At 42.2% G+C, this 25,175-nt stretch overlaps 1 protein-coding gene across 4 annotated transcripts in view; it reads right to left on the bottom strand.

Annotated features, from left to right (window-relative positions):
* The window catches only part of tango2 (transport and golgi organization 2 homolog (Drosophila)), a 52,625-nt gene that overhangs the window by 14,553 nt on the left and 12,897 nt on the right, over positions 1-25,175 (bottom strand). For all 4 annotated transcript variants that reach the window (XM_071402808.1, XM_071402810.1, XM_071402811.1 and 1 more), the window contains exons 3-5: positions 19,725-19,813; positions 16,242-16,361; positions 14,217-14,334 (exon numbers count right to left, since the gene is read on the bottom strand). In XM_071402808.1, the coding sequence (XP_071258909.1) occupies positions 14,217-14,334; positions 16,242-16,361; positions 19,725-19,813 (327 nt within the window). The remainder of the gene's footprint in view (positions 1-14,216; positions 14,335-16,241; positions 16,362-19,724; positions 19,814-25,175) is intronic.

Raw genomic sequence — 25,175 nt, 5'->3', positions numbered from 1 at the left:
ACTGACCTAAGGGAATTTTTACTAGGATTAAATGTCAGGAATTGCGAAAACCTGAGTTTAAATGTATTTGGCTAAGGTGTATGTAAACTTCCGACTTCAACTGTATATAAAACGACACAAGATTCAAGACTTCGTGCTTTTCAGCTAAAATTATTATATAGAATTCTTGCCACCAACAAAATGTTGAATATTTGGGGCATACAATCATTGAAGCTCTGCAGATTTTGTGAGGATACAGAATCAATAGACCATTTATTTTGGTATTGCCCTCAAGTAGCCCGTTTCTGGTCTCAGGTTCAGGAATGGCTAAAAATACATAACATTGATCTAAAATTGACCCTAGAAATTGTACATCTGGAGAGACCGGGTCAGTCAATTACTAATATACTAATACCCTTAGTAAAAGTATTTATCTTCAACTCACAATCTGTGGATTCAATTAGATAGAAATTGTATGTTAAACATCACAGCATAGTTGAAAGATATATAATACGTAGAAATCCGAAGAGGGTGGCCAGCAGAGATAGGTGAGAGGGGCTGGGATGTGGAATTGGAGACAAGTGGGAGTGGAGTTGCTGGGCGGGGGATAGAATGACGGTCAAAGATAAAAGTATAAAAAATAAGTTTGAATGACACCGAGGGGCAATGTTTTTACAGCTAATGCCGGTTTGCCTGAGGTTGATGCCATGCAGGTGTTTGTACACATGCATATGCACACACACTCTCATTCAAATGCACACATGTGAACATACATGGACACAGGTAAATAGTGTCATACATGCACTCAAACATACTCAGTTGGCCTTGCTGTTATGATTTTTGTTGTCCTTGTTGTTTTCTGTTTTCCTTTGTCTCTCTTTTGTTAATTTGTTGGTTGGTTGTGCATGGGGGGGGGAGGGGTCTTGGGGGTGGGAATGGAATTCTTAAAAAAAAAAAGTCAATGTTCTTGGGGTGGGTTCTCGGATGGTTGAGGGGAGCTCTTGGGGAACTGTGGAGGGGTATCTTGGAGGGCTGGCGGTTGAGAGCTTGGGCCGGAGGCTGATGGATCGCTGGTTAGGGTCCCTGTTTTTGACCTTGTGGGTGATCTGTCAACGTGCCCTTGAGCAGGGCGTTGACCCTGGTTGTTTCTGTGTGTCGCTCTGGATGGGAGTCTGTTAGATGACTAATGTGATGTAGTTGTTGAGCGGCTTCACTGCAAGTATATTGCATGCTTTAAACATTCAATAAAACATAAAAAAATAATAATATCAATGTCTCAATGATTAAAGCCAAACAATATATAAAACTTTCTGCAACGTAACTACAGTAATGACATAAACCACCATCTTTTTGCTTTTGTTCATGTCAATGCCTTGTAGCTTCCTTCCATGGGTACAATATTTTCAACTTCGCTGCCTGAAGTTGACTCTGGTTTGATATCCCTCTCCTAAATAGTATATAAAACTGCAACCCTGCAGAAAGGTGGCCAGATTATGCTATGGGCTCATTGGGCTGGGAAGAGATGGAGCTATGTAGATTACTCTCAGTCCCAACTCAGACAAACACACTGTGTGAAATACTGTTTCGATAGATTGAGGCCTAAGCTCAATAGTCTCACCTTGAAGCACAATGGCTACTTTTGCATTCTGTGGCGGGCATCAAATTTACTCCGGAGGCAACAGGTGGATATCTCAGACTCCGAGGTATTTCTGATACCCACACGCTCTGACGAGAATATCAAAACCTCATCAGTTCTGCTGCAGGGAGATTTGGGCTGAGATGAGGAACCACAGGAGTTGGCTGCTAGCAATGGACAGCGTTAACTACCAACAGGAAAAGAAAGTTCTGTGAAGCTTCAGAAACAGCACTTTTGAAGATCTAGCTGCCAGAATGATAATCACTATATGCAGCAGGATAGTAGATGTTTATAAATGAAATGCAGTACATTATTCTGAAGCTTTTAAGCAGTGCCTTATTTTGCTCCTTGCTGCTGTGCTGAGCGGCCTCAGGTTTGTTGAAATTGGGCTGATGAACATTGAGAACCATCAGTGGGATTGGGAGGTATCGTTGCGAATACGTTTTGGACACTACAGTGAAAATTGTTAACTTTGTTAAAGCAAGGCCCCTGAACTCTCATGTATTTTCTGCACTATGCAATGATATAGGCAGCGACCATGTAACGCTTTTACAACATACATGAGTGCGCTGGTTATCAAGGGGCAAGGTATTGACAAGTTCATTTTAATTGAGAGATGAGCTTAAAGTTCTCTTTACTGACCATCATTTTCACTTGTCTGACCGCTTGCATGATGACGAGTTTCTCACACGACTGGCCTATCTGGGTGATGTTTTTTCTCGCATGAATGATCTGAATCTAGGATTACAGGGACTCTCCGCAACTATAGTCAATGTGCGGGACAAAATTGAGGCTATGATTAAGAAGTTGGAGCTCTTCTCTGTCTGCATTAACAAGGACAACCCACAGGTCTTTCCATCATTGTATGATTTTTTGTGTGCAAATGAACTCAAGCTTACGGACAATGTCAAATGTGATATAGCGAAGCACCCGAGTACAACTGGATTCGTTATCCCTTTCATGCCATGCCTCCAGTCCACTTACCGATATCTGAACAAGAGAGCCTCATCAAAATTGCAACAAGCGGTTCTGTGAAAATTGAATTTAAATCAGAAGCCACTGCCAGATTTCTGGAATGGGCTGCGCTCAGAGTATCCTTCCTTGGAAAATCACACTGTTAAGACACTGATGCCCTTTGCAACCATGTACCTATGTGAGAGTGGATTCTTGGCCCTCTCTTGCATGAAAACTAAATACAGGCAATGACTGTGGAAAATTATAAGACAGACTCTCTCCAATACAACATTGCAGAGTTAAGTGCATCCTTTCAAGAACACCCTTCTCATTAACCTGTGGTGAGTTATTCACAATTTTTGACGAACAAATAAGGTTTTATATGTAAGATGGTTAAATAAAGAGCAAAATTATTATTATTTGTGCCCTGGTCCTATAAGAGTTCCTTGTCACTTCCTACGAGCCAGGTTGTGACAAAAACTCACTCATTCTTATGTTTAATAAATGTATCGTATAGTGGGTGTGTGTGGCAGGCTTACAATGATGGCAAAAAACAACATTTGAGAGTGCGCTGACCCTGGTGCTAGAGGGGGTACGCAGCTGGAGGTTGAATGTTTGAAGGGGTACGGGACAATAAAACGTTTGGGAACCACTGAGCTAGACAGAGAGATCAGCCCAGGGACTAAAGGCCTACTGCTACAACTGCCTGTTGTGATTGTTGTAGTAGCTGGGTTAAGCATACTGGTTTTGGGGGGAGACAAAAGAGAATATGCATTACTGTTACTCATCAAAATGAAATAAACCATTCACCACAGAAACCAGTTGCTGCTACCCTTTTCAAAAAGGAAAAACAAAAGCCTGCCAAAAGCTACACCACAGTTGCAGACCACACGAACAACCCACTTTCTAAAAAGTGGGTGAGAATGTATACTTTAAACATATAAGTTCTGCTGGGTATTAGGAAGGCTCGGTGAGGCTGGATGTTTTGAGATGACAGTTGACAGATTAAACAGATAATCTTCTTCCACCACACAGACTTGAATGAATAAATATGTACACAAGATTGGATCAAAGTCGAAAGAAGCACAGGAAAAGTAAGATGGCTCGGTGTATGACAATACCGAGTGCTGCTTGGCTGCCATTGATAAAATAATTTGAGGGCATTTGCGATTAAAATTGAGAGATGATTGATTTGAACACCTTCCTAATATTGAGTTACACCTCCTTTTGCCCTCAGAACAGCCTCAATTTGTCGTTGCATGGAATGCTGGCCAAAGTTGACTTCAATAATTCCCACAGTTGTGTCCAGTTGGCTGATGTCCTTTGGGTGGCGAACCATTCTTGATACACACTGGAAACTGTTGAGCGTGAAATACCCAGCAGCATTGCAGCTCTTGACATACTCAAACTGGTGTGCCTGGCATCAACTACCATACCCCACTCAAAAGTCACTTAAATATTTTGTCTTGCCCATTCACCCTCTGAATGGCACAAATACACAATCCATGTCTCAATTGTCAAAAATGTCTCAAGGCTTCAAAAACCTAAATTAACCCGTATCTTCCACTTCGAAGTTGGTCCACTTTGAAGTGGATTTAACAAGTGACATCAATAAGGGATCATAGCTTCACCTGGTCAGTCGTTGTCATGGAAATAGCAGGTGTTCCTATTGTTTTGTACACTCAGTGTACATCATTAGCTCCGACCAAGGCAAGGCTCAGTCAGAGGGGAAACGTATGCATGCAAATTCGCCAACTGGATTGAAAGTATTCAAACCCATCGAAAGAGCTATGGATTATTAATAAAAGCAATACTGGTTTAACAAGCAACGTAATTAAGGGAAGGCATAATATAAATCATGCCAAACTTGAAGTCGAGACATTTAGAGTTCTATTCAGTTGGATGAGTAACATACAAATTATACACTTTTTCCTATTACTGCATCCCCAATGACGTACACAGTGGGAATGGCACAATTACCGTATAACCGACGGTTATGGGTGAAGATAGTCATGAAAATTAACCGTTTTTCTTTGCGACGACAAACATCTGACTGAAAACGGGATGGCCGAGGCATTTCCGTGGTTGAGTCCTTTGCGATACCATTGAAACTTACAACACCTTGCTTGCTGAAACAAGCAAGATGTTGTCGCAAACAATGAATAGAATGGGCTTGGAACCCCTAACCCTGGCAATTTGACTGGTAAACTCATGGGTACACTCACAATGGCTGCCTGGTATTGTGGACTAATTGGAAAAATAAAAGTAGTACTTTCCAATGCGTGAGCTAAAAGAGGCGTGCCGTGAGACGTGTGTGTTCTAAAGACCAATACGTGAGAGTTTGCAGCTCTGCTTTCAGTCGTAACATTACTCCCTCCAGTCACAACCCATTTTGATGGGTACATTTCCTGGTTTGCTCACAATGGCCACCAGTTCACCCATTATGCCATCATTGACTCGACTGGGAACGCCAGTTCTACTTGCAGTCAGGAGCGGAGAAAAGGTGAAAATGTTCAAAAACATTCATTAAAAAAAATGTGCTATTCGAACGGTTATTACAGAGACTGTGGTCATTTGGCTGGCCAATTACAGTCATCCAAAAGTTGTGACCATCACAGCCCTAATATACAGTAACGGACAAAATAAAGTAAACAACAACATAAAGTGTCTTAATAGGGCGTGTGATATAAAAATTACATATTTACCTAATTTGTTTGATATTAATACTTAAACCCCCTGTGCTCCTTTGAGACCCCTCTTTCAAAGTCACAGATCTCTTCTTCTTGCCATGGTGGCCGAAATAAATGGGCAACTGGGCATTTTTATATATGGTCAGAATTTCCTCACCGATTTGTTTTACCACAACGTCACTATTTGTATCCCTCATTTGCTCAAGTGTTTGCTTTATTTTGGCAGTTGCCTATACATTATACAACAGGAAGGAATACAGAGGATGTTTAAAATGGCCTCCACACATCTTGTCCCACATCACCATCCTATCATAAATCATCATGTTGGTTAAGGATGGGATGACAAATCCACTAATTGTAATATAGGGCCCTCCTCTGTATCCACGAGACAAGACTTAATTATCGATTCGGAAACAGAGCAGCCGCAGACAGCATTTCCTCTGGGTTGTCTCTAACCAACACGCATCACTGTTGTTTCACTGTGCAGAGAGGGAAAACTAATAGCTCTATAATGAGCCTGTTTATATATATAAAAAAAAAGGTCTACAACCAAATACATTACAGTCACAGCAGCTGCCATCCAATGTCTGTTTTTATTATGCCGTTGCGTACCGCAGGGTCCTATCTGTCAGCATCCATACATCTTGTAGTGAGTCGACAGGACGCCCCATGGGTCCAGGCAGACAGAGAGGGATGGAGTGATTTCAGAGCCAGATGATTGGCCAGGCCAGAGCATACATCAAAGAAACACATATTACTTGTTGCTCTCTCTCGGCTGACATCTCACGGTGTGTGTGTGTGTGTGTGTGTGTACACACATTTCTGGTGGCAGTGAGGTCTCCTTTCGTTAAGTCTCTTGCCGCAGGGGTGGCAGCAGCAGGAACATATAACACGTACATAACTCCTGGTCTTAATGAGGCCATTTGCATTCCTGAAAGGCTCTGCTGTTAACACACAACAGAACACAACCCGCGGAGATCTCTACCTGCTATAATACACACAATGTAGAGAGAGGGGAGAGAAACGTGTAGATGTGGAGAAAGAATACCTGGAAACAACGGAAGAGGAGGAGGATTAAAACGAGAGATCTGCTCACGCACTGTGCCGTTCCTGCTCTAGGTCACGTCAGCAGGATATTGATCAGGACCCCTCGATCCACAGGGAAAACCCTGCTTCCCCTGGCAGGAAGTGGGAAAAGTTGTTCATGAACCCCCTGACTTCCAAAATGAGACCTGAAACCCTGTTGCCATGCCGATGGCATGTCTATCGAGCCCCCTTCATGACAGCGGTCTTAGTTTCAGAGGGACACACTTTAATTTTTTCTCTCCAGTCCACATCGCAAGGCCATCAAATTAAATCACACTGTCTGCTGCAGAGTGTGAGAGGAAACAGAAAGAGAGGGGAAAAAGTCCCCGACATTAAATATTGTCTGGGTTACCTTTGTCAAAGAATTCTTAGAGCTTTTGACTTGCCCTCACAAGCCTGACTGGTAAAGGAAGAAAATGTACAGGTGTTCTCAGAATTCTTATGACGGTTTCTTCAATTCAAGGTTTCTTTTGTGTTTGGAGAGAGGCAGGGACAGAGAGAAAGAGAGAGAACAGGTGGCTGTAGCTCATGCCTCTGATGGACCCTGGAGATAAGGCACTATCATCCCTGATTCATCATCAGCCAGCCCAACAAGAGACGGGAACAGAGAGAACACATGGTAACAGACACTTATGCCCAATGTCAAATCGACCTCTAGCCCTAGGGTCTGAAAAGGAATATGCGATATAGAAATAGCTAAACCTTAAAGGCTTGGTAGAAAATCCTCTGAGAACTACATGTGCCTTGGACTAGGGGTTGATTTGCAGCTGGGTGGGCATGTCTTGAATGTCCCCACTGGAAGCCCCAGGTATGGGGAGTGGGGGAATCTATCAAATAGAGCACCTCTAACTTCGTGCAGTACTAATGCAATTAGTAAAATCAGTCACACGAAATGCTACCAACTAAGCCACAATTCATTCATAATACTGTGAATATATATTTTCACAGACATGTTGCATTTTTTTCTGGTTTGTGTGAAATCGTTAAGAATAATATAAAACCAGTCTGCACACCACCAAGGTGAATTGGTTTAGTCTTGACTCTTGGTTGACAGTGTTATGGGATGGGTAATGTATTGACACTCGAGTGCCAAATCAACACATTTGTTTCCATTTGTCTTTTATACTTTATTTTGATATTTATAAGTCTAATTTTTGTATATATTTTTATATGTTATGATTATTTCTTTGTGTTGTTCCAAATGTCTGAATAAAACTTAGTTAGCGCAGAATGGAAGTTCGCCCAGGGAGCCATACAAGCAAGAACCGCCACTGGTGGGAGGGACCATTGAATTCTATGGGAGGCGTGGCTCTGTGCTTGTGGTGTGCTAGAATGCAGGGGAGGGCTAAGGGGAAAGTATTGTGGGAGATGATTGGTTGAGTTGTGGGAGATAATTGGTTGAGAGCATCTCCTGGCTCTCTGTATTGGCTAACAATGGCGAAGTTTGACGTATTAGTCCACCTAGAATGTTTGCGTATTTGAACCAGAGCTAGCTACTAGGTACGCCCTGGACCAGAGCTACAAAGTGTGGACCAGAGCTAGCTATATCCTGGACTAGACCTAGTTAGTGTAGTTGTCTTCAAGTATATACATTGTATTTGGAAAGTACTCAGCCCCCTTGACATTTTATTACATTACAGTCTTATTCTAAAATTGATTAAATTATTTTTTCCCCCTCATCAATACACACACACACACCACAATAACCCATAATGACAAAGCCAAAACAGGTTTAGATTATTTTCCCAAATGTATTAAAAATCAAAACATAATTACCTTATTTACATAAGTATTCAGACCCTTTGCTATGAGACTCGAAATTGAGCTCGGTGCATCCTGTTTCCATTGATCATCCTTGATATGTTTCTACAATTTGATTTGAGTCCAGCTATGGTAAATTCAATTGATTGGACATGATTTAGAAAGGCACACATCTGTCTATATTAGTACCACAGTTGACAGTGCATGTCAGAGCAAAAACCAAGCCATGAGGTCGAAGGAATTATCCGTAGAGCTGCAAGGCCGGATTGTGTCGAGGCACAGATTATGGAGAAGGGTACCAACAAATTTCTGCAGCATTGAAGGTCCCCAAGAACACAGTGGCCTCCATCATTCTTAAATGGAAGAAGTTTGGAACCGCCAAGACTCTTCCTAGAGCTGGTCGCCCGGCCAAACTGAGCAATTGCGGGAGAAGGTTCTTGGTCAGGGAGGTGAACCCGAACCCGATGGTCACTCTGACAGAGCTCTACAGTTCCTCTGTGGAGATGGGGGAACCTTCCAGAAGGACAACCATCTCTGCAGCACTCCACCAATCAGGTCTTTATGGTAGAGTGGCCAGACGGAAGCCACTCCTCAGTAAAAGGCACATGACAGCCCGCTTGTAACAAAAGGACTCTGACCATGAGAAACAAGATTCTCTGGTCTGATGAAACCAAGATTGAGGAAACCTGGCACCATCCCTACGGTGAAGCATGGTGGTGGCAGCATCATGCTGTGGGGTTGTTTTTCAGCGGCAGGGACTGGGAGACTAGTCAGGGTTGAGGGAAAGTTGAACGGAGCAAAGTACAGGGAGATCCTTGATGAAAACCTGCTCCAGAGCGCTCAGGACCTCAGACCGGGACCAAGGTTCACCTTCCAACAGGACAACGACCCGAAGCACACAGCCAAGACAATGCAGGAGTGGCTTCGGGACAAGTCTGAGGGACCTAGCCAGAGCCCGGACTTGAACCCGATCAAACATCTCTGGAGAGACCTGAAAATAGCTGTGCAGTGACGTTCCCCATCCAACCTGACAGACAGGATCTGCAGAGAAGAATGGGAGAAACTCCCCAAACACAGGTGTGCCAAGCTTGTAGTGTCATACCCAAGAAGACACGAGGCTTTAAATCACTGCCAAAGGTGCTTCCACAAAGTACTGCGTAAAAGGGCCTGAAGGACTTATGTAAATTTGATTTCAGTTTATTTAAAATTTGCAAAAATGTCCAAAACCTGTTTTTTACTCGATCATTATCGCGTATTGTGTGTAGATGAGGAAGAAAACGATTTAAACCATTTTAGTGTAAGGCTGTAATGTAACAAAACTTGAAAAAAGTCAAGGGTTCTCAATACTTTCCGAATGCACTGTAACTACAAGTGAGATGCCAGTTTGTTGGAAGGATAATAGTTCACCTTCTCTATACAGATGACCAAATGTTTTAATTCCTTTGTTTCACCAAGAAATTGTAATACCATCTGAGGGCTTTGTGTAAGATGGGTATAATAATTATAGAAAGATGTTTGTTATATATAGATATACATACGCCCTTCTGTTTACAGACTTCCATATTTAGTGTTTTTAATTAAAGTCGTTTGTGAGACCCATCAAAGCTTTAGGTGGGCTAATATAAGGTATAGATGCCCATGAAACAGGGGAAAGACACTTCACTTCCTCTGTCTGTCTCCAAGAGGGTGAACTTGTTGTTGTATCTTGCCATACCCACCCACACAGCCTTGAACCGAAACACAACTGGAAGTCAGATAGAGTAAGCACTCCTGAGTATAGAAAAGTTTTGAGTTTCACTCTGGGAGGTCTCCCTTTCGACTGAAATGAAGACACCTTCCTATTAAGTTGTTTGAAGAAAAAAATAAAACATTGGTAATAGGAAAGGCCAAGGTTATAAAAAAGGTAGAATAATTACACAATTAACCAACACAATAAGAGCAATTGGTAAATCCAGCCATCTATCTAACTCTTCCCCAACCTTTTTGAGAAGTGGAATATAGTTCAGTTGATAGGTCTTATTCATTTCAGAAGGAATTTGCAATTTGCAGTCATTTTCTGGCGTCTCCAAGAAAACGGCTGGTCTAAAAATCAGGTCCTGCATAGCCGTTCGGTTAAGGCATGATTATACTATTTGATAGGTTTATTTTATATCCTGAAAAGGTGCCATATACATTTCCATTAGTCAGGATCTGAGCTACCGTACATTTGTACAGTCATCTAAATCAGACCGACATACTTAGGTCCAATATTCATCCTCCGTAAAACTTTAAACAAGTAGTTCCATTCTATGCGGTCAAAAGCTTTTTCCGCATCTTATTAAGCCACCACTACAGATTCCTGGTCATTCTCTACATAATGCATTATGTTAAATCATATTCTGATATTAAATCAGGAGAAGAGCGGTTTCTTACTAAGCCGCTTTGGTCCATATCAACCAAGTCGGGAAGAACTTTATCTAGTCTAAGAGCTATGAGTTCAGCAACAATTTTATATGCAGTGTTCAATAAAGATATTGGTCAGTGCTTGTTCAAGTGTATCTTATCTGTCTCTATGGCATGAATAAATATATTGCAAAGAGGATGAATTCGTTTGGATAAAAATGTTCTATAGAGTTCAACAGGAAATCCGTCTAACCCTGGTGATTTTCTCCCAGCAGTGTTGAAAATGGATTCCCTAATTTCTTCAGATGTAATCTCTCTCCAAAACCCTTTCGATCCTCATCAGTTAAAGCTTGTCAATTGAGTTTGTTCAAAAACTCATGCATTGTGGCAGGGATATCCCTTTCAGAATTGGACAGCGTTTCATTAAACTCTCTAAAGAGTAGATGAATTGCCTCAGGACCCTGAACAACTGTTGTTGGACATCTTAATAGAGCTAATAACTCTACTAGCTTCCTCTCGCCTTATCTGCCAAGCAAGCAACTTTACTTATTTATCACCATGTTCATAGTAGGTTTGTTTTGTTCTCCTAAATGTGTTTTCTGCTTTATAGGTCGTCAGGTTGTTATATTCCAATCGCTTTGAGTCAAATTTTTGTAGAGTTGAGTCGTCAAATGTTATACTATGTTTATTTTCCAGATCTCACATTTTTTCTCCAACAAATCTACTTGGGCCTTATACAGTGCATTCGGAAAGTATTCAGACCCCTTGACTTTTTCCACATTTTGTTACATTACAGCCTTATTCTGACATTGATTGTTGTTTCCCCCCCCCCCCCTCACACACACAATACTCCATAATAACAAAGCAAAAACAGGTAATTAGACATTTTTGCAAATGTATTAAAAATAACCTGAAATACAAAAGTATTCAGACCCTTTACTCAGTACTTTGTTGAAGCATCTTTGGCAGCGATTACAGCCTCAAGTCTTCTTGGGTATGACGCTACAAGCTTGGCACACCTATATTTGGGGAGTTTGTCCCATTTTTCTCTGCAGATCCTCTTAAGCTCTGTCAGGTTGGATGGGGGAGCGTCTCCGCACAGCTATTTTCAGTTCTCTCCAGAGATGTTCGATAAGGTTCAAGTTTGGGCTCTGGCTGGGCCACTCAAAGACATTCAGAGACTTACCTGAAAAGACTCCTGCGTTGTCTTGGCTGTGTGCTTAGGGTCGTTGTCCCGTTGGAAGGTGAACCTTAGGCTGAGGTCCTGGGCGCTTTCGAGCATGTCTTCTTCAAGGATCTCTGTACTTTGCGCCGTTCAACTTTCCCTCGATCCTGACTAGTCTCCCTGCCGCTGAAAGAAAATCCCCACAGCATGATGCTGCCACCACCATGATTCACCATAGGGATGGTGCCAGGTTTCCTCAAGACATGACGCTTGGCATTCAGGCCAAAGAGTTCATTCTTGGTTTCATCAGACCAGAGAATCTTGTTTCTCAACATCAGAGTCCTTTAGGTGCCTTTTGGCAAACTCCAAACTCCCAACCACAACCACAACCTCCTCCCGAACTGAAAGTTAAAAACCCCATACCCATTAGACGCTAGTCTTTAAAATAGATGTACCTGCTGTGCATAGCATCACCCGAATTAGGTTCAATCTAAATTATACGTATAGTGCATGGATCCCCGTAACATGAAAATTATGTCAGTTGAGACAAAATAAAATGGGAATCAAAGCAACAAACATCGGCAATAAAAAAGACAGGACTATTTAGGCCCATTTGAGCATGTCTCTGAATAATATATTTTTTTTTTAAAAAGAGGATGCGTTCATGGTCACCCTCAGCCACGCCTACCAGTACACTAAAATGTCAACCAATCGGCATTCCCCAAGGTGCCCCGAAACCTGTGTCGCGCAGCTGCAAAAGTGATGACCAAAAACACACCCAAGCACCCCAGGAAAAAAGACATCAAGCTATGATGAATAAATTAAAACTTTTACCAGACGATGACCATCATCCCTCAAATATGAAATAGGAATAGGGGCAATTTAGTTTTTTTTAAATCAACATCATCCTGATTACAGCACCTCCATTCTTGAGCTCTGCCTTTGCTCAGGCAGCAGAGAAGGGGGTAGATCCAGGATTTTGGGAATCCATTCCTGTAGAAAAGAGATGGCATTTCTTCCCTCCACAGCCTCCGGGAAACCTTGCAATCTAAAATTTGAGCACCTTTGGACATTTGTGAGAATCTAATTTCTCCTCAAGTTTCGAAATGCCGTCTTCCAACTTCTTGTGCTTTTGATCCACGTACTCGCGGACGTCCAGAATTGCAGCGTGGTCTTTTTCTAACTTTGTCAGTCGTCTCTTTGTGACTTTCTGGTCTTCATGGAGTTGATTAAACAGCAAATACATTTTGATTATGCGTTCAGAAAGTGTCTCTACAATTTTTTGTTATACCCTTGTCAATCTCCATTCTGAATCATCATGTCGTTTCATCCGAGCTAGCATCCTCCGAGGCCGAAGGGGTGGGGGGCACATTTCCACACCTCGTCTGCTAAAGCTTGGGCATCTTTTGTTTTGGCGATAAAAGAGACGTATTAAATTTGCAGTTGCGAATCCATTCAAGCCTATGGAGCTTTTATGCACATTTAAAACGGTTATAGTTCAACAAGTATACATGGTATCAAAAAGCTGTATACAAGCAACCTATTCCAGACTGGCCTGCGAGTTTCGACGTTTGCATAGCGTTTCTCGCTTAAACGGTTGAAGACTAGTTCACTGCATAGTTTTACCATTCAAATCTACGGCCAATGAAATGCATTGGGATTTATGCAAATATTGTTGTAGTGTGAAAAGTATCAGTAGTATCAAAGTTTTTTTTCAAGCACACTGACTAGTGGTAGTCTTCACATTTAAACGTTGTTTTGGAGTCGGTAGCTTTAACGGTTTTGGCGCTAAAGGTTGTTAGGATTTATGTTTATGCACTATAGCCTGCTAGCATATTGTTTGAAGATGAATTTTGTTTTGTTACACACACACACAAACAATACAGATGTGTGTAAGGACTGACCAACACAGGCCATAAAAGCTGTGGTCAATCTGGAGAGGGGAGGGGTGCATATCTCCAGGCCAACCAGGGAGGTTAGGACACTGGACAATACCATATAAGGAACTGTTTGAGTGTAGCGGCACAAGACGGATCTAATCTACGCAACGACCAGATGCGGACATCTGAAAGAAGGGGACCAGTCTGAGTAACGGCGATAGGCTGGGCAAAGTTTAAACCGCGCAGACGCGTTGGAACTATGTCATCACGGTATAAGAACAGCTGTTTACGTACTTCCTGCCAGTTCTCTGTTCAACCCTGCGCGGTGATACAGCGAACCCGTATATACGAAAATTGCATTTGCCATTCATTGCTTGCAGTAATTAAACATAATTAAAGAAAGTTAGCAGACCTTGCTTTTTATTTATCCTGATACCGGATTCGAATAACGCAACGCTCACAAGGTTCCAGCGGAATAATAACTGTAAACAGTTTATAAAGTTGTGCTTTTTTCCAGCAAGCACACTTAACGAAATAAAAACAATGCAGAAGGTGTGTTGAGTAGTAAGGCCAAACCTCACCAAAAATATTAATCAACCCATCCCATGGTCTTTTGTTTTGCTCAGAGCTCCATCAAACCCAGAACACCTCTCCTGATCAGTCTGCCCAAACTCTTGACTCACTTGAACTCAGCGGTGAGGAGGTTGAAGCCATTGTAGAGATGTCCCTCAGATGACACCCTCTTCAGGTAGGAGTAGCTGTCCTGGCTCTGATCTGTCAGGAAATTTGACACCAGGAACCCTACAACACATAGAACCAACATTATTCTTACATTCACACTAAATGGACACTTTCAGAGAGGTTACAGACCAGTTAGGCAGGCCCCCTGGACATAGCAAGAGTAGATTTATCAGTTGGCTGGCTATTTGGTTTTGTAACCACAAACACATTTAGTTATACTATCCAATATGATCGACACAACACCGCTTATTGGTCCAGGTCTCTTTTGAAAACAAGACTAACCTGGTTAAATAAAAATAAATTGAGCAAATTGTGACGCAGTTACGTGGAGGATTTTTGAGGTAAAATATGTAACATAGGTCTTGGACTGAGTGACATTCGAGATAGTGTCCATGTTACGTAGCACTGCGAGTTAGCGGTTAGGAGGACAGGCTACTACCCGAGATGGGGGACCTGCACTACAGTAATGAAGTGTGTCAGGAAAAAGCCTGAAATGTGGCCTTGAAGAAAATAAAACAATTTGAAAACTGCTATTACACAAGGAGGTGTTTCCCTTGTGGGGCTGAGCATCGGCAGTAGACAGCTCTGATACAGAACGACTGTGGAGAGCCACTGTAGCGTGCAAACAGAGGAGGCGAGGGAGGCTGGCTGACACTACTATTCACTTACTGTGGCGCTATTGCTAGTGAATGAATCCTTCAAAAAGCGGTTCATTTCCATCCATTCGACCATTCCAGCTCCATTAAATATTAACACTACAGTGCAATCAGAAAGTATTCAGACCCCTTGACGTTTTTCCACATGTTATATTAGTCTTATTCTAAAATTGATTGAATTGCTTTTCTTTCAATCTACACACAATACCCCATAATGACAAAGCAAAAACAGGTTTAGATATTTTCACAATTTTATTAAAAATAAAAAACTGAAATATCACATTTACATAAGTATTCAGACCCTTTACTCAGTACTTTGTTGAAGCACCTTTGGCAGCGATTACAGCCTCAAGTCTTCTTGGGTATGACGCTACAAGCTTAGCACACCTGTATTTGGGGAGTTTCTCCCATTCTTCTCTGCAGATCCTCTTGAGCTCTGTCAGGTTGGATGGGGAGCATCACCGCACAGCTATTTTCAGGTCTCTCCAGAGATATGTTTGATTGGGTTCAAGCCCAAGGTCTGACTGGACCACTCAAGGACATTCAGAAACGGGTTGTCCTTCTGGAAGGTTCTCCCATTCCACAGAGGAACTCTGGAGCTCTGTCAGAGTGACCATCGGGTTCTTAGTCACCTCCCTGACCAAGGCCCTTCTCCCCTGATTGCTCAGTTTGCCCGGGCGGCCAGCTCTAGGAAGAGTCTTGGTGGTTCCAAACTTCTTCCATTTAAGAATGATGGAGGCCACTGTGTTCTTGGGGACCTTCAATACTGCAGACATTTTTTGGTACTCTTCCCCAGATCTGGGCCTCGACACAATCTACAGACAATTCGTTTGAGCACATGGCTTGGTTTTTGCTCTGACATGCACTGTCAACTGCGGGACCTATATAGACAGGTGTGTGCCTTTCCAAATAATGTCCAATCAATTGAATTTACCACAGGTGTACTCCAATTAAGTTGTAGAAACATCAAGGATGATCAATGGAAACCGGATGCACCTGAGCTCAATTTCAAGTCTCATAGCAAAGGGTCTGAATACTTACATAAATAAGGTATTTCTGCTATTTATTTAATACATTTGCAAAAATTTCGAAACCTGTTTTCGCTTTGTCGTTATGGGGTATTGTGTGTAGATTAGTGAGGAAAATAATCAATTGTATTAATTTTAGAACAATGCTGTAAGGTTATACAATGGGGAAGAAGGGAAGTGGTCTGAACACTTTCTGAATGCACTGAATATTAATACACTGCCTCCTAAAAATGTACATATCGGGCTGCTCAGTGGGTATATTCTCATCCAAGTTGGTCCTCACCTCTTCCTTGTGCGTCTGGATTGGGCCTTCCCTCCAGGTAATTGGTCAGTGCAGCCAGCTTGCCCCTCTTGTTGATCCCCAGCCATGACCCTCCTTCCTTCCCCTCCTCCAGGTCCAGCCCTGACAACACACAACAATCACATCACACTCCATGTCCATCACAAAACACCTACATGAATTTTCTTCCCATTGTAACACCTCTGTCTGAAAATAGAACAACAGGTGTAGGCCTAACTGACCAGTGAGATTGAATGCTATACTGAACAAAAATAAAGCGCAACATGCAATAATTTCAACGATTTTACTTTTTTACTTTACGGTTCATATAAGGAAAACAGTCAATTGAAATAAATAAATTAGGCCCTAATCTATGGGTTTCATATGACTGGGCAGGGGCGCAGCCATGGGTGGGCATAGGCCCACCCACTGGTAAAATGATTTTTTTCTCAAAAGAGCTTTTATTACAGACAGAAATACTCCTCAGTTCCATCAGCTGTCCGGGTGACTGGTCTCACACGATCCCACAGGTAAAGAATACGGATTTGGAGGTCCTGGGCTGGTGTAGTTACAAGTGGTCTGCAGTTTTGAGGCCGGTTGGACATACTGCCAAATTCTCTAAAAAGATGTTGGAGGATACTTATGGTAGAGAAACGAACATTACATTATCTGGCAACAGCACTGGTGGACATTCCTGCAGTCAGCATGCCATGTGCACGCTCCCACAAAACTTGAGACATCAGTGGTTGTGTGACAAAATTTCACATTGGCCTTGTATTGTCCCCAGCACAAGGTGCACCTGTGTAATAATCGTGCGGTTTAATCAGCTTCTTGATATGCCACACCTGTCAGATGGATAGATTATCTTGGCAAAGGGGAAATGCCACTAACAGGGATGTAAACAAATGTGTGATTTTTTTTTATAGAGAAATAAGCTTTTTGTGCAAATGGAAAATTTCTGGTATCTTTTATTTCAGCTCATGAAATATGGGACCTACACTTTAGATGTTGCCTTTATATTTTTGTTTAGTGTATATATATATATTCACTGTGAATCAACAATGGCAATCATGTATTGCTGAAAATAATGCTGCCAGTCAACACTCAAAACAAGAGTTTGCTTATAATAAATCTATTCATTCTAGAAGAAGCACAAAGAACAAATGTTTCACCCTCCTCCAAGCCATCGCTGACTGCCTAGTTTTACTTTTACTCCTTTGTGAGTTACAGGAAAAAAATCCTGACAAGAAGTGCATAAAAACCAAAACATTAAAGGAAGAGGCGATTCTGTACTTTATGCAGTTAAGGCTGCGCAGTGGGTTTCTGAGAAATAGACAGGCCTCTCTGCCTTGCATTCATCATCATGGGAGCCTCATTACCATGTAGAGCACGGAACTCTGAAAACGCTGAATAGATTAATTCTACTCATACATTCTGTTTGTCTGGACGCGGAGTGAAGCAATGCCCTTACACGACTCATAGGGAATACGACAAGCAGTTGAGCGTTAAGAGATATATAGATCATTTTATTACAACCAGTGTGACTTGCTAGTCACTTACCATTTTGCACTTGGAAGAAATGAATCCACTGAAGAATGAATAACAAGATGTTAATACTTATACTGTACAAAAACTTGAATAAACTTCTAGAGGCAAAGGGCCATGCGATACAGTCGGTTCATCTTGACCTAAACTGTCACTTAAACACTGAGATAGGCTGTGTGTGTTTCTATGAGAGTGGGGGTAACTAAGGGAAGCATGTGCAGAGGCAAGATGGTAAGCCTACACTTCCACCTCATTAATACAGGCGCACTGAGACAGCCAGGGAACAGAGGAGAGGTACTCTGCTGCAGGGAAACCCAGCCAAGGCCTGAAGCCAATAGGGACAGGTAGAGATGGAGCTGCTGGAATCCCAGAGCTTATTCTCCCAGGGTGATGGTACAGCAGACAAACATGATGACAGTCAGTGCTACTATGGGTGTGCTGTCCTTGAAAAAGGCTTCAAAAGTCCTCAGCTCTGCTCTCCCTGTGAGGCAAAGATGAATAAATTGGCAATAAAACATCACATTGTTTAGCTGTAAGATCAGGCTGAGATTGACTTGTGTGGACTCACTCAAACGAACATCAACATAATCCATCACCTTCAACCAGAGGCCAACCAGCGTCCCTCCACCCACACACCAGATAAGAGCCTCACTGGCCACACTCATTCATTTCTGCCACACCACATAGAATCAGCCATCAGTTGAATGGCTGCTACTCAAGCCTGTGTAATGATTTATTTTTATTTTTATAAATAGTTGACTCAGAAATACTATAAAGAGGCTGTAGAACAAAACAACTTCCTAGTCTGCTGTGAGGGAGAGGAAATGAAAGGAATCACTCAGAAACAGAGGAGAAGCAATGCTCTATGACAGGAAGCTTATTGTAATCACACTTCTTAGCCTTACACCCGGTTCACTTTTTAAACAGCCTGAACACTCAGAGATGCATTTTTTTTTCTCAGTCAATGCTCTATGCTCTTAATAATGAAAAAATGGAATGACTGGGACACTCAGTGCATCAAATTCCTCTCAAAAAGTATTACCGTCACATCGGCAGTCATGACCGCAGTCAAATTCCACGTGACCATTGAGTCACGGTAATCTCTTTCGCCCTCAGGACATGTATTGGTAGTACCCTAACCACCATCAGGTTGTTAATGGCCTGATACTCGGGGCTCTACTGTCCCTCTAACCACTCTGACATCGATACAAATACAATTGAAAATCACATCATCAAAACAGTATCATGCTTTTAAAACTCAGTTAGGCTACACCTTTTGACCTCACTGTGATGACCAATTTAAAGAAAGAAGTTCAATAATGGGTTGAACCTGGATGTTGTTTCAAAGCCAAACAATGAAATGGACAGCGCTTTCTAAGGTGATGATTAATTCAAAGAATTTCAAATGTTGCACGTGAAACATCCATAAGCATATTAGAGCTCATGCATTGGCCTATATATGAGCCTAAGCCCTCCGACCCCCAAAAAACAGAATGCATTGTGCCGTTATTCAATACATAGCCCACTGCATATTATGCATGGCAGAAAAACAAAAAAGATAAGATTGTCTTTGGTACATAATTGGTCTAACCAATACTCCAAAATTAAACAAATTATATGAATCACCGTTAAGTGATGACTGTATTATTATGCATACTGGATGGACTGGTTACCTTATGCTACGCTCCAAACTATCTATCCGTGAGTCTGGGAGAGAACGTTTAGACCTAGGTGATCAAATCACATTTTATTTGTCTCTTGACATGGAAACCAATATCTGGCTCATGAATGCATTCTAGCCGAGTTGAAATGAAATGGGTTGCGGTGAAATAAAAGGCTCTCAGAGAAAGACAGAGGGGAAACAGAAGGGACTCCTCTCCAAAATGATCTGTCGCCCCACAGTGTGGTTCTGCCACTTCAACGTCAAGTGCAGATACTTACCGCTGAGGATTTCGCTGTTGCTCGCCCAAAAGTCTGCAGCTTTGGTTGGCCTGTTGTAGAACTCATCTCTGTTTGCAGCCAAAATTAGCCTGAGGGAAAAAGAGAAAGAGAGAGGACTAGAGTTATGAGGGAGACCATGGTAGACCACTTAAGGTAATGTACTTTAGCGCCATAACCTAGTGGTGGTATCCATCTTGACATATTATTATGTTTTGGGTCGCATCTCCTTATATCGAAGAGACTGAGCCCTGGCTGTGTCTTCAGCGGCCCAAATCGCACCCTATATATAGCTCACTACTTTATACCAGGGCCCATAGCACTCTGGTCAAAAGTAGTGCATTATAAACGGAATAAGATCCCAAATAACCTGTGCTCATTTGCCAGGCTGCATTCTGCACCAATGAGTGAATCAAGGCGTCAGCATGCTTCAGTTAGGCTGGCGCCTAGCCGAACTTGGCTAGCCAAACGAGTGTTCTCGCATACTCCCTTAAAAAGACTGTCACTTGAAAATAATTAAAATAATAAAAAAATTACGTGTGCCCGAACAGCTGAAAAAACCCTCACCGAAGTCCAAAACGAACCCCCCCCAAAAATGACAAAGTGTCATAATATATGCAGGAACTCTATATATACACTGAACTGTTTCGGCTGGGAAGCATGCGGACGCCTGAGGTGTGACAGAGAAAATAAAGAGCTGTGCAGTGCCTTGCTGCAGACCTGACTGAGCTAAGCTCCTGACTGAGGTTGCATGTTCCCTAATTATCTGTGTGTGCACTATTCCTCCCCTCAGGGTACGGCAAGGTTTGGCACCGCACCCCGGTCCCCATCAGCTGCAGCAGCAGGAGAAAGCTGATGTGCTGTCACTATCCAACACCATGTGTGTGTCCCAAATGGCACCCTATTCCCTATGTAGTGCACCACTTTTGACCAGAGGCCATGGGTACTGGTCAAAAGTAGTGCACTATATAGGAAACAGGGTTAATTTGGTACGCACACCATACCTCTGCCTCTCCATGTAACTTGATTACCTTAACGCAATAACATTACAACCCCTGCCGACTTTCTCCACCCAGCTTGGATTGCTGCTCAGTGTGCATAGACAGATCACAAGAGATGGGCTTTTTCAGACCCCGCCCCACTGCAAACATCACATCAAATCCATAATACAACAGCTGGCAAAAAAACAAAAAAACACATTTTCTCATCCTTCAGAGTTCCAAAAGGGCCATGTCAGAGAGAGGCTGAGGCTTCTAAAGGCCAGGGGGGGTGCACGTTTCAGATTGATCCAGTGCAGCGGATGGAGACAGAATAAATGTGCAGCTTTCTCCTGACAGCCCTCTAAAGCCAAATCAGCTCCAATGGCAGCTCTCTTAAATCAGACTAACATTTCGACAACGTTAAATATTACGACAAGCCTGGCCACAGAATTCAATGCTCAATCAGACCAACGTTTGGACAATGACGTTAATGTTAAGGCCAAGTCTTCGGCTAAAGTAATTCCTCCTCACATTCAGCCAGGATTGTAGACTATCCATGTACATTTCTCACACAAAAGGGGAGCAAGAATGACATGATCCCCCACCCCTCCTCTCCCCCATATCAGCTCTCTTACACACTCAGCTCAGTTGACCATCTCTCCATTCCACAGACTGGATAGACATTAGCTCATTATGAGAATGAATTGGTCTTGAATTGTTTGCCGACGCCAGTGACTCGAGCAGTTAGAACTGGTCTTTTAATCCCCACTGCTATGCTGCTCGCCCCACAGTGTCTCTAACAGAGAGAACAAGATATTGAAGATGGGGAAGGGAAGGACATCCTTTGATGAGGATCCATAGGATCAAAAGAAAATAGTCTTAAAAAAGAAGACCTGTCAGACAGCACACATTGGAGGAAGGAGCTCAGTGAACAGGAACTGTTCCATGGGCTATACTAGCCTATATGAAAAAGATTGTTATGAGGCTCACAAGTTAAACATGAGCATTTAACTGAAAGTGAAACCTAGGCCTTACACAGTGCCAGCACCACCCCCACCTACTGCAATTTTCAGTAGTTATCCCATAACAAATGGGCCTTAATGTGCCACTCATCACACTGACACACTATCACTGCTGTAGCTAATGCTGCATTTGACATTAATCTCTGGCGACTTTTCACTAGCACTGCACAACTGTCACTTATTTAGCAAGGCAACAGTGCATGACTTAGTGACTTCACATTAATGTTCAGCTACTGTCCAATGAATCATCAGCTAGCCCAGCGCGAACGCACATGCGCACACACACACACACACACCACCACACAGCCGCACACACGATTGTGGGGTTGTTCCTCCCAGTTTGGCTGCCCTATACGAATAGGCAACTGCAGCGTAGATCTGTGGCGTTGGGAGAGAGGTGCGCTCGCAGTGGGACCTGTGGGCCCTAAGTGATGAGGTTTGTAGTAGTAGCCTATATTGAATGTCACAGGGAACACCATTAAGTTCCCTGTGAAACTTAGTCTCTCTTGACTTCTTTTGTTCTGGCTCTACGAGACAATGTAGGGTCAATGTATTTATACAACATGTGTTGGCCTATAATATAACCTACAGTTGTAACCAGGGCTCTAAATTAAAATTGCATTGGTAGCAATGGTGTTTAACTTTGTCTTTTTTTTCTTTTCTTCTCTCGATTAGAGCCCTCAGAAAGTATTCATACCTAGGGCTGTTGTGGTGACTGTATTACCGTCACATTGCAGTCAAATTCCACGTGACCATTGAGTCACGGTAATCTCTTACGCCCCTCAGGACATGTATTGGTAGTACCCTAACCACCATCAGGTTGTTAATGGCCTGGTACTCGGGGCTCTACTGTCCCTCTAACCACTCTGACATCGATACAAATACAATTGAAAATCACATCATCAAAACAGTATCATGCTTTTAAAACTCACCGTTAGGCTACACTTTTTGACCTCACTGTGATGACCAATTTAAAGAAAGAAGTTCAACAATGGGTTGAGACTGGATGTTGTTTCAAAGCCAAACAATGAAATGGACAGCGCTTTCTAAGGTGATGATTAATTCAAAGAATTTCAAATGTTGCACGTGAAACACCGATAAGCATATTAGAGCTCATGCATAGGCCTATATATGAGCCTAAGCCCTCCGACCCCCAAAAAACAGAATCATTTTTGGGGGATTGTGTCGTTATACAATACATAGCCCACTGCATATTATGCATTGCAGAAAAACAAAAAAGATAAGATTGTCTTTGGTACATAATTGGTCTAGCCAATACTCCAAAATTAACAAATTCTAGTAATCACATGTGCCGAATACAACAGGTGTAGACCTTACCGTGAAATGCTTACTTATAAGCCCTTAACCAACAATGCAGTTAAGAAAAATAAGATTTAAAGAAAAAATATTTAAAAAATAAACTGAAGTAAAAAAAGAGCAACAATAAAATAACGATGCTATGTACAGGGGGTACCGGTACAATGTACGGGGGTACAGATTAGTCGAGGTAATATGTACATATAGGTAGGAGTAAAGTGACTATGCATAGATAATAAACACCAAGTAACAGCAGCATAAAACAAAAGTACAAGTACAATGCAAATAGTCCGGGTAGCCATTTCTTTAGCTGTTCAGCAGTTGTATGGCTTGGGGGTATAAGCTGTTAAGAAACCTTATGGTTCTAGACTTTGCGCTCCAGTACCCCAATATAGTTGGTTCATATTTCAACCTGCTTGTCCTGATCGCGTCAGATGTGGGTGGACAAAAGTCAACATGTGCACACGGACATACGTGCGCGCCCGGTCTAGTCAGCATGTAAAGTGTTGAAAGTTTCCAAGAGCGAAGTGGTCTCCATCATTGGGAAAAATATGGAACTACCCAGACTTTGCCTAGAGCTGGCTGTCAGAACAAACTCATCAACCAGGCAAGGACTTTGGTCAGGGAGGTGACCAAGAACCCAATGACCAATCTGACAGAACTACAGAGTTCCTCTCTACAGCACTACACCAATCTGGGCTTTTGGGAGAGTGGCCAGACAGAAGCCAATCCTGAGAAAAATGCACAACAGCGTGCTTGGAATTTGCACAAAGGCATGTGAAAGACAGAACATAAGGCAAAAGATTATTTGGCCTGAATGCAAAGCGCTATGTCTAAAGAAAACCAAGCACAGCTCATCACCCATCTAACACCATCCCTACCGTGAAGCATGGTGGTGGCAACATCATGCTATGGGGATGCTTTCAGCGGCAGGAAAATGTTTTCACTTTTTCAGAATGTGGTATTGTGTGTAGATGGGTGAGAAAACAGCAACAATTTAATCCATTTAGAATTTAGGCTTTAACACAAAATAAAATAAGGGGAATGAATACTTCCTGAAGGCACTGTAGCCTATATGAATTCTCACTACTTCTGAAGCACATGTCCCCTAGAAATTAATATTAGAACCCTGTAAATACATTTGTTAATTATAAAAAGCAAAAATGTTGATACAAATAAGTCATTGAAATTTAAAAAAAGTAATTTGTGGAATATTAATTAGGTTTCGACATTATGTTAAAGCACTATTTTCCTACTAACATGCATTACATTGAAAAATGTACACCGTCTCTTCAAGAGCGTAACGTTTGTGTAGACAACTAGCTAATGAGGTAAAAAAAACATGACTGAACAAAGTGTAAAACAAAATGGTTAAAGGCCCGCGAAAAGATTTAGAACGGCCCACAACATGGTTTAGGAATGTAAAATGCGGCAACCCAATCCTCAACAGGAAGATAAAAACATTGCGCTAGTTAATATTGGTCAGATCTTTTGAACTGTTTGTGCTAGAAATAAACAGTAGCAATGGTGCAAGCATGACCCTAAACAATCTACGCTCAGGAAACAACAGCACAGCAAAGCCTTGTCATTACAACAATTATTCTAAAAATAAATACAAATATTGTCACTGGTGCTCACAAATTATAACTGCAGGTCACACAGAAAAATATTTTGTCACATATGTGACCCAATTGACCACACTTTAGAGCCCTGGTTGTAACAGTATCTAACCTGAGATAACAGCAATATCCAGTCAGGTATACACACTGTTCCCAGATAATGATATGCATTCATTAGACACACAGAACATGCACCATGCATGTTTGTTTTCCACTACGTCCCTCGTCAAAGCCAACTACCTGAGACGTATTAGTTGCCATGACAGGGTCACCGGTCAAAGCGATGAGGATTAAATAGTTCCACTGAGAGAGGCATTTATTCGCGGAGTACGAGTACGGAACAGAAATGAGTCACTGAACTATAATGACATACGTAATAATTGTATCCTTTCTTCTGGGCCTTCACGGCAGACAGCGTCTCCCATGAATCTTGTTCAGAGGGAGGTGGATTCTTTAAGAACAAATTGACCTAATCGGGGTCGATCTCTGTGCATCAAAGGCTAATGATGCAAAGCC

Source organism: Salvelinus alpinus, chromosome 5, assembly GCF_045679555.1.
Source record: "Salvelinus alpinus chromosome 5, SLU_Salpinus.1, whole genome shotgun sequence".
Taxonomy (NCBI): Eukaryota; Metazoa; Chordata; class Actinopteri; order Salmoniformes; family Salmonidae; genus Salvelinus; species Salvelinus alpinus.
This window is presented reverse-complemented; position numbering and strand designations above follow the sequence as displayed.